We start from the raw sequence: 11,013 nt of genomic DNA, 5'->3' as shown, positions 1-11,013 counted from the left end.
CACATCATTAGCATACTTTCCACTGTGCCCATTCTTCTAGTTCATGCTGAATCAAGCCCATTTATCTAATCTTCTATTTCCACAGTGCACAATCAGAAGTTTCCAAGGTTTCATGTAGCCCCCCAGAAGACTTGGCTTTGTCTTTAAGAGACTTTGATCTAATTGATATTTTGAATGTGTCTAAAGGGGAAATTATAAATACTAGGCTAGATTATAAGCAAGCTAAGTATAGTTAAATTTAATTTAATGAAAATTGGGGAAAAAAATCAAACAGAATTTTTGTTCTGCCTGCAAATGCTTTGGAGTGGAGTCCACAATACACCACTTAGTGTTTGGTTGATCCAAGATCCTGGTAAACCGAGAGTAAAACTTCTTAATTTAAACTGGAGGAATCTCTCATTAGGATATAGGTAATCAGCAATTCCTGGGGTTTTTTTCTGTAGTGTACAAAAAAGACTACTATGTGGATGAAGGGGGAACTTCTTCCCTTTATCAGATTTTGTCAAACAACAACTTGTTTATGTAGTTTTCCTGCTTTTCTCAGAACAAAGAGTCTATGAAAAAAATGTGGTTAGCATTACAAGCACAATATTAAATTGAAAACTGCTTGCCAACTGCAACAATACAAAGGTTGCGGCATTGAAATGACTTGATATTTCATGGTTTCCTGTTTTCTAATCATGGCAAGCTCTCTTGCTTGATGTAATTATTCTTCCAATTAACATTCACACTCAGTAAACACATTCCCATCTGATGCTTTTTACATAATAAGACTCTAACTATGCAGGCAATTTTAAATTTGCCACATGGTTAGTAGAATGAAAGAAATGCTGTTTATCAATGCACCAATTTTTATAAAGATTTTGTCATACAGAGGTAGAAAACCTGCGGTCCCTTTTCATATCATAATTGCTGAGAATTGATGGTAAAGTTTTCCTCCAATCCAAGTCTTAATGCCAGCTAAATGTAGTTAAATATTCTTTTCTCCTAGACCAAAATTTGGATTTTAGATTACAAATTCGTTTGAGTAAAGAACTTTTATCATATGTGATGTGTGATCTAAAATCCATATTTTGATCTGGGAGAAAAAGAATATTTGACTACATTTATCTGGCATTAAGACTTGGATTGGAGGAAAACTTTACCATCAATTCTCAGAAATTATGATATGAAAAGGGTCTGCAGGTTTTCTATCTCTGTATGACAAAATCTTTATAAAAGTAGTAGTGCTGTCCACACTGAAGTCCAAGAAGTGCAGTCTTTGAATAAGTAAGCACTAAAAGAGGAGGTGCTGCTGCTTTGTTTCTTGTCTTCCTTAGAGAAAAGATGTAAAAACAGAGGAATAGATAGACAAATCTTGGAAGAATAGCAGGGCCACAATAAAAGTATTAGCAGAGATATCTGACCTGGCAGGTACCTGACAACAGCACTTGCACACTCTGGCAGAATATGTGCATGTGTTTGAGGGAGATGATTTAAAGAGGCAGGCCCACACAGCTTTTCAGTTTTCTTTTTCTTTTCTTATTTACAGATTCAGTACTAGGGTGTGGTCTATTGCTTCCTTCAAGGCAAACAGTACTTTTGTCTCTCAAAGAAGCACTTAACACCTCCCAAATAAAGCCATTCATGTCCTTTCTAGTTACCTAAAGCAGAGTTGCCCAACATTTCTGGCTTTGCAGACCGGTGGGGGTGGGGAGAGGGGATGGTTCTGCACGAATGGCCAGCAAGCGCATGGGCAACATGCAGCTCCATTTGCATGAGTGGTGTGCATGCATGCATGCTGCTCATGCAAATGGAGCTCATGCACATGTGCATGCTCTCACCTGCTGCTTGCAGAAGTGAAGATACACGTGCTGGCACATGCGCTCACCGTCCATTTCCATGGCCCAGTTGCAATCTCCTCACAGCCCTCTAGTGGGCTAGGGCCCACAGGCCAGGGACCTTTGACTGAAAGGATCCAGTTGGTCCTGGATCTAGATCATGGATGGCAAACCGCATTCTACAGAGCTCCACTGTCTCAAAGTTCATGACTGCAAGTAAAACCCAGATGACTTTGCAAGATGTTTTACTAGTCAGCAAAATCTGTCCAGGTGGAATCCAAACCCAAGCAACATGAGTGATTTTATTGGTGGAATGTTTGGCAAAGATGTCTGTTAACAGGTCTTCCTGCCCTTCCTTATCTACCAGGGTATGGGCCATCTTAAACAGAGCTACTGTTGGACACTACTGGACAGGGAAACCTTTACCTCTTTTTTATACTTTAGAATTGCTTGTGAAATGTCTCCTGAGGGCAGGTTTAGAAAAAGGAGACGCATCATGACTTGGATTTCTGTGAGTAAAAATGTTAGTAATGTAATAAGGATCCTCTTGGAAGTAAAATCTGGTCCTGTTCCAAGCTGGGAGAAAGACGCTGGTAAAATGATCTGCAGACAGGCTGCATTTTGGAAAGGAGGTCTCTGTTTATTTGGTAGCCAGAAACTACAGTGACAGCAGCATGTTTCTGGGGTGGCTTACAAAATTGGGTTGAGAGTAGGTGGGCTTTTATACATTCTTTGGGCTTTGTGATTGAGAGTCCTGCTCCTGTGCAAAAATATGCCTTGTAATATTTTAATGGCCAGATTCCTATGTGGTCATGTAGGGGTCATGACTGGTTGTACTGGCAAAAGGGGAAATGCAAATTCTAGATGTTTTGTTTGTCTGAGCTAATCTTGTCAGTTTTGGCTCCTTGCCTTTTGTGTTATTTATTCAGAGGTTCTGGCTTCTCTTTGTTTTTGAATATAATGGCCCAGCTTTCTGAATGGATACACAATATCCATTCCTAAAGACTAGCCTCTTCAGGTTTCTGCTTGAGGCTGTTTTCCTATGGCAGGAAGCTTTCTGCTTTTAAGAAGACCGGTTCTCCTCTTCCTCTTTATGGGAAATATAATATTCTGCCTCTTTTTAATATTAAGAATAAAGAATACTTTATTCTGGGGAGAGAGGGCTTTCCTACAATCCTAAGATAATTTTTAAATGAGTCAAAGATAATCACAAGGCTGCATATCTGACTTGACTTTAAGTCTTTTAAGATAAGCATCAAACCCTGTGGCCATCCATCTGTTATTGAACTGTAACTTTACTCACTGTTTTAGCCATTGGTAAGGCATGCATAGAATTCAGTAACTATTGGAAGAATTTGTGTTGTCCATCTGGTAGTGGCTTAGAAGGATCAGACATCAGACATTTCAGATGATCCAAAGATAATATTAAAGATCAATGTGGAACCAGTGTTAGTTTTGTGCTAGATCATCTTAAGAAAAATACAGGATTGCTTTCAATCTTAAAATAGGAGAAAAGGAAAGGAAAGGCACCAGATGTTGGTTCCAATTCTCTTATATTGGTAGCTGGCTGCTTCTTAAACCAGCTTACAAAATCACCATCTTCATATTTTTTTTAAAAAAATAGGAGTTTAAAAGTTCTGCCTTTTTTTTGTCATTAGCACTCGTCTGTATTGAACAGCTGGAGTACTGTTTCTTTTTTATGTTGTTTTAAATGTTGTTTTTTCATTTATTTCATTGCTTTCATCTGGCCATCCACCATGCTATAGTAAGTAGCTAACAATAGAGTAGAAAAACTGTTCTTACAGGGTTTTTTTGTCAAAATTACACCTTACACATTCACTTTTCTCTACACATTCTTTTTCTTGGTAACCTCTCCCTTTTTCTATTTCCTATTTGTGTTTTTCCTATACTTTGAAACTTCACTAAGCTTTTTATGCAGACACACTGGTTTCTATTGCTGCTGTCTTTGAAGGTTTTTTTTCCCCCTCAGTGGAATCATTTGTAACTGTGCTTTGGGCATTTCTTTGCTTTAGAATCCCTCAACGACTTTTAAGCTCACTTTCCCATCAGTTTCTCCAACTTTGGAATCTTACTTAGCATTTCTCTGAGTTTGTTAAACTCTGCTTACTTTGAAGTTCACAGCATGTGTTTGATTTCACTCAACTCTAGATTTCCTTAAAATCAAGAACTTTTGGCCTTACTTATTATTTTCCACCAATGCTGGAAGCCAAGAGGTGTAACTAAGACAGGGAACAGTTGCTGGGCAACTAGGTAATAGCTTCTAGAGCAGGGTCCAGAGGGAGAGAGAGGTAGGAGCAAGTACAGCATTATCCTCTCCGTTGCAATATCCATTTAATCTTCCACTAATCACTTCTGAGCTCTTGTTGGCCACTAGGTTTTCTAGTCACCTGCTCTGCTGTTTGCAGAGATATTAAGTCACTTGGTACTGAAAATTACTATAGTTTTCCCAGGAATTAACTATATCAAACAGGTATGGTGGTGCTGTTTTCTTGGACAAACCTGTTAGACAGCATAGCTGTTAAGTGACACAGAACTTCTGGCTAGGTAGCCATGTGATAGACAATCAATTCCCAGGACAAGTTCTGCTTTCCATGGAGCATAGGGCAAAGGCCAAAAAAAGCAGGACAGAGGATTGGACAACTCATCTCAGAGAAGACCTTGGGTCTGAGTAAATATTAAACCTCACCGGTGTTTACATATGGCTTTGTGTGTGCCTCATTTTGGATGAGCCTGTGTCAGGTGAACAATACCACAGAAGGCTTCAAATAAGGTAAGACTGTAATTTTAGGTTTACACCAGAGGGGAGGGGGGTTGTATGTGGGTGTGGATGTGAGTGGGTATTTATGTATTACAATTGATCCGGGAAGGAAGGAAGGAAGGAAGGAAGGAAGGAAGGAAGGAAGGAAGGAAGGAAGGAAGGAAGGAAGGAAGGAAGGAAGGAAGGAAGGAAGGAAGGAAGGAAGGAAGAGATTAGCTGCTAGTTGTTGCTAGGAATTAGAAAGCCCAAATTATTTTCTTTTAGAGGTTTTGCTGTAATTCTACCAAAAAAAGAAAATACTGTGAAAATACTTAATTGGAAAGGCAAATTATTGGTCTGTGACCTGGACTACAGTGACTATAAAAGTGGGAAGTGAACTGTGTTAATTGCCCAGAGTAGGATTCTTGCCGCTTTTGAAGAACTGATACAGCCTCATCTCAAGAAGCTTTCCCCAACTTGATGCCCTCCATTTGTGTTGAGATTATAGTTAGCAGCATAATCTGTATTGATTGGGAAATCTGGAACTTGTAGTCTTTGGAATGTAGCACATTTGGAAGACTTGGACTATTTTCACAAAGGGACTACTGTGTAATATTAAACTTTCTGCAACAGGAAAAGGCACAAAGGGAGGGCACGTAAGAAATACTTCAAGAGGACTTAATCTCTCTCTCTTCCACACACATAGCATACTGAAAGGAAAACAAAGGAAGGCATAAGTCTATTTATTTCGGGTCAAGTATAAGCATTGTCCGAAGTGCACCCCATTGATATATACAGACAGTCCTTGACTTACGACCAAAACTGAGCTCAAAATCTCTGTTGCTAAGTAAGAAATTTGTTAAGTGAATTTTGCCCCATTTTACAACCTTTCTTGCCACAATTGTTAAGTGAATCACTGCAGGTATTAAGTTAGTGACATAGTTGTTAAGTGACTCTGGCTTTCCCATTGACCTTGCTAGCCAGAAGGTTACAAAAGGTGATCATATGACCCTGGCACAGTGCAACCCTCATAAATATGAGTTAGTTGCCAAGCATCTGAATTTTGATTATATCACCACAGGCATGCTGCAAATGGTTGTAAGTGTGAAAAATGGTCATAAGTCACTTTTTTTCAGTGGCATTGTAAAACGGTCACTAAATGAACTGTTGCAAGTTGAGGACTACTTGTATTTATGGTGAACTTATGGGATCACTTTGATTAGGAATATTTCCCTCCAAGACATTGTCATAATGTAGTGAGAGTTTTTTGTGAACTTTGTCTCCTTGCTGAGCTGATATTGAATTCCATGCCTTGCTACTTAATTTCTTGTCCTATCGTCAAAATGTATATAATCAAATGACCACAAAACTATGCAAAGGAAGGGCTTATATGTTGACATGTGGTCTGATCCAATGTATATTTACACTAAAAGAAGTCCGTATGTTTAATGTGGCTTATTCTCAGATAAATTTACAATGAATTTCAGCCTTTCAGTATTGAATTTTAGTAGATCACTGGGGGTGTGTGGAAGCAGTTAAGATATTGGTCTGAGTATTTATGGTGCTTCTTTTGATCCTTAAAATAGCCTGCAGCCTTCAGATGTAGCATCAGATGCTAGCGTATATCTAGTACTGAAATAAAATTCAGTGACATGCCAGTTAGATGCTGTTTACTGAATTAAGAAAGACAGCATCTTGTCTTCCCCTACTCTTTTTATTCCTTGTGGACTCAATCTACCCCTGAGCACAAGAAAGTACTTCAACATTCTCGAAACTGTGCTTGCTTCCATTTTTCCTTATCTATAAATGTGCCCTAGAAGTAGTTAGGTGAGAATCTAACACATTTGGAGAACATAAATATAAATCTTAGATCGTAATACCTGCTTTGCTGTTTGCTAAGGTAACCATGACTGAGGGAGAAGAACAGGAGGAGGACCCAGTGGAATTACCACAAAACAGACAGAAGAGTAAAGTGATTATCTGCCAACGCTGCATCCCACTTTTAATAGTCTTGGTGCTGTTGGGCGGAACTGGAGCAATAACTTGGTATTTCCTAGGTAACAAATGAAATACATTATTCTTTGTGTTCCTGATCCAATATTGGAGGTCAAGGAGAGAATGTGCTCAGGGGAAGCATTACAGGGAGAGGAGTCAATATAGCTGCGTGTAACCTGCCTCATGGCCATGTCAAGTGACTATTTAGTTCACCTGTAATCAAGGTGTAGACCACATAAGATATAGAGATTATTTTGCCATAATGTGTTATTAAATTGGTGTGGTGTGTGTGGTGTGGTGTGGTGTGTGTGTGTGTGTGTGTGTGTGTGTAGATCTTATTTTCTGTTTAAGTCCAATACAGTTGATCTTGCATTTTCTAAAATTGCCAAGTTCTAGACTTCAGGCAAGGAATTATTACACTACAAACACAAGATTTGTGTGTAATATAGATGTGTAGTTACTTTGGGCCTGTGATCTAATGGCAATGTTTATACTCTTCCATTACCTAGAAATAATCAGCATCTGTATCTCTTTATAGCAGACTACAGACCATGGTATCTGGATTCTGCTCATCTGCATTTCTACTCTGGCAGCCTGAGGATCACCAATCGGCAGTATTCCCAGGATCATGGGAGAATGGAATCCAGAGCTTTCTGGACAGAGAGATCAAAGATACAGAAGATGGTGGGATTTCATGAGTAGAATAGCATATTCAACTAGGTAGTTTAATGGGTATGAGCATAAAGCTTGACAGCTTTTTTCCTGGATCTGCCCCACTAGTTTTGTAGTAGTATAACATGCAAAATTAAATATGTCCATAGTCTCTCTCCTATTATCATTTTCATCTAATTCTCATATTCCTTATGTGTTTGTACCTGGTTCTGGATAAAAATATTGGGAACAGGGATAATTTAAATATATGGTGATCTTCATTAAAGCTAGATGATTTAGTTTCATGCACTAAATGAGAGGTGACATGTATTGTTAAGGAGAACATACCGGTATCTCAGCTTGACATTATTTAACAATCTCCTTTACAGTTAAAAGATCTAATTCATGCCACTAACCTGGCCTCTTTCTACAACTCCAGTGCTGTCTATGCCTTTGGGTGAGTGAAGCATTATTAGTTTTTTGAGAAATCATAAAACATGGATGGTCAGAAGTATAACCTGATCTAACTGGCTATAAATGCTCTAGTGTGTAACCTGATTTTAGAGCTTGTACTGACTTACTACTTCATAATAATAGGATATTTGTGAGCTTACACTTGTACGTATATGTTATTTTAGTTTGTGCTTCATGGGGTACAGGAGACTATTATTTCCACGCAAAGAAATTTCTTCTATCTCATCTGAATTATAGTTTTGTAACTGGCCTTTTAATGGTGAATTTTCTAGCAACTGCTCCCCCCCAAAAATAATAATAATAAATAAAACAATGGATCTTGCTAATCTGACACCTGCCTAGATCTGTCTTGCGATGTAAACAAACAATTTTGGATATATTTTGATTATGGAATTGGATAATTGGATTGAGTTATCTCTTGTGATGATTGGAAATGTTCTAGCTTCCTAACTTAGTTATCATAGTTTCATGATGTTTCTAGAAAACTAGAAAAGAGATGATAAATGTGAAAATTGTTTTCCTAACAGAGAAGGGTCTTTGACATGCTTCTTCTGGCTCGCCCTTCAAGTCCCAAAAGATCGGCAGGTGGAAATGACAGTGGAGGAAGTAAAAGGCACACTTTATAATGAACTTCTTACCAGTTTCAACAGAACAGGGTACCACTCTTATCAGACTGACTACAAAATTGATCCAGAATCTTTGATTTTATTGGGTAGGTACTAACTATATATCTTCCCTTAATATTTCCAAGAAAGCAGCTTCCAAAACTGAAATTCAGATCTCTCGATACTGAGGGAAAAAGTGCAATGAAGTCATGTAGATTGGGGTTGCATATAGATATACCTATGTACTGCCAATGAAAAAGAAATAATCTTCAAGAGCAATTAGTCTTGCAAAACATGTCTTCTCTAGAAGAAACCACATTGAAAAATTATGTTTACAGTAATTTAAAGTAATAGTTATGAGACGCTAGATTGCACATGCTAAAAAGAGAAGTATACATAGGAGCCTGGTTCAACCTAACAGCCCATTGAAGTCAGTGGAAAGATCTTGTATATGTTGTATATTTATCTGGTTGTCTGGTTATTTGAACATTTTGGCCCTTTTGAGCCATTAGAATAAGTGAGAAAGCACTACAGGTTTCCCTTCTTTTATTACAAGTATTCTCTCTTTCTTTGAAAAGGCATTATTATATCCAATTCTTTGAATTTCCTTATATGGATCCATGCATGGTATCACCAAATGAGTAGCATTGTTGCTTTCTATAGTACTGTCTGCAGATGAAGAGAGATGGATCTAGATCTAGGGTCTAGGCCTTTTCAATTTGTTTGCATTAAATTCTCATTCAAAAAATAGACTTTTTTTAAAAGAGAAGAGAATTCGAGAAACTCTTGAGGGTGGATTGTGGGTTAATAAATTGGTTAGAGAGTTACACAGATAATGGAGGTATCTTTTCATTCAGGAACAGATGATAAGATCTTTATCCTTGGGCGATAGAAAGACACTTACTTTTTACCTAAAGAGCAACTGAAAACTTTTATATTTCAGATATTAACCCCTCTGTGCAAACTAGTATTGGATACCAATAGCCTCACAAGATTCTGCACCAGATTTATCACCAGAGTAATAGGTGGATCTTTTTTTCAAAATGTCTTCAGAGGACAAAATAATTTCCCTACAATTTTGTAGGGAAAGAACTTTCCCTTAATAATAATAGCAAATGGAAGTGTTGTTTACCTCACTTCCTTTAGACCAAGGGTATCAAACTCGCAACGTCACGTGATGTGTCACGATGTATCGTGACTTTTTTTTCCCATTGCCGGCAATGGGGTGGGCACGGTCTAAGCATGACACATCCAGCCCACAGGCCGGCAGTTTGACACCCCTGCTTTAGACTGAATTGCAAAATGAAAAGCCCAGGAGAAATGATAGCACACTGAAAATCAAAGTACTTGCACAAACCTGTGGCCACTTCATGACTGAAATGAACCTCACACTCCATGAGTGGGAATTTCTGCAGCACTCTCCTCTCCCTTGCTGCTTTGGACATGGAAAGAAATTTAATAGCCAGAGCAAAAGAGAGAGAGGTTGAAAATGAGGCACTTGATCTCCATGCTGGACTTCCCAGCTGTTCTGCAGTGTTCTAAGAGAACAGGGAAAGCCTTGCCTTTTTTACTCAGAACTAGAGAGTTGATTCTTATCTCCAGGTCTGCTTTCAATGTTTCTCACAGATTTATTTAGCAAGGAGCTTTGTGGAAGGCTGAAGATTGCATTAAAGCAACTCTATTCTATTATTCCTCTAACCGCTTTTTATACCAGCCCAGAAATCTAGCAGCATTATACCTGAAAGCTCAGATAAAGTGTACAAATGGTTAATCTTCTTTCTAGAATTTTATATTTGTATTTTTTTTTCTCCCTTTTTATTCATGCTAAGCAACCAGGGACCTCCTTAATTGCCTTTTACCTGGTTTCCCTTGTCAAAATGAGCTGATATTAAAGACTAACGGAAAGTATTTTTTACTTTATTTACCTAAGCCATTTTCTTTCTATTTTTTCCACTCTCTTGCTTCTGTGTTGAACACTCTTAAGTTCTACAGATACGTTTTGCACCCTGTAGTGATTTATCAATGCATTTGATAAATGTATTTATCAATATATTTCTTAGTGAGTGTCAGGATGCTCCTTCAGTCCATCCTTCAATGCTCCTTTCCTCCCTCCCCCCAACAAAAAAAGGAGAGAATTTGGTAGCATTAATAACAGCTTGTAATAGTTTCAGCTTTAGCCACTTTTATCCTATAACACTCCCTCCCCTGGCACTCTAAGGCTAGCTAGCATGCCTGGCAAAGATTTTGTATGTGAATTGGGAGATGAAGTGAACGCGTCCATATTTTAACAGGCAGTGCTTCCCATATATCCTTTTAGCATTACAGTATAAAACACAGGATTGCTGGAAATTTATGAAAATACATATCTTAAGTCAAAATCTACACATTGCAAAAAAGGCTTTAGAAATGAATTGGGATCTGATCAAAAAGCACCAAAGGCTTCCCAAGTTATTAGGACAGAAGTTATAGATGTGCAAAAAAGAAAAAAAAGAAAAGAATTTATAATAAAGGTATTTATTTATTTTATTTATTTATTTTATTTGATTTATATCCCGCCCTTCTCCCAACGGGACTCAGGGCGGCTCACAACATATTAAAAACATAAACGCATTTACAGCCCCTCCAAATAAAACCAATTAAAACCAAATATTTGAAGTTGTGCTATTTAAAAATTGTTCTTAAAATAAACCCGATTTAAAATCCTCCCTAG

The 11,013-nt window shown here is 37.9% G+C and overlaps 1 protein-coding gene across 1 annotated transcript in view; it reads left to right on the top strand.

Moving 5' to 3' along the window:
- The first annotated feature begins 6,484 nt into the window (after positions 1-6,484).
- TMPRSS6 (transmembrane serine protease 6) overlaps positions 6,485-11,013 on the top strand; it is a 24,264-nt gene continuing 19,735 nt past the window's right edge. The window contains exons 1-4 of the mRNA XM_029287325.1: positions 6,485-6,635; positions 7,115-7,257; positions 7,614-7,681; positions 8,226-8,410. Coding sequence (XP_029143158.1) covers positions 6,485-6,635; positions 7,115-7,257; positions 7,614-7,681; positions 8,226-8,410 — 547 coding nt within the window. The remainder of the gene's footprint in view (positions 6,636-7,114; positions 7,258-7,613; positions 7,682-8,225; positions 8,411-11,013) is intronic.

Source organism: Protobothrops mucrosquamatus, unplaced genomic scaffold (assembly GCF_001527695.2).
Source record: "Protobothrops mucrosquamatus isolate PMUCROS unplaced genomic scaffold, P.Mucros_1.0 scaffold_22, whole genome shotgun sequence".
NCBI classification, from domain to species: Eukaryota; Metazoa; Chordata; class Lepidosauria; order Squamata; family Viperidae; genus Protobothrops; species Protobothrops mucrosquamatus.
This window is presented reverse-complemented; position numbering and strand designations above follow the sequence as displayed.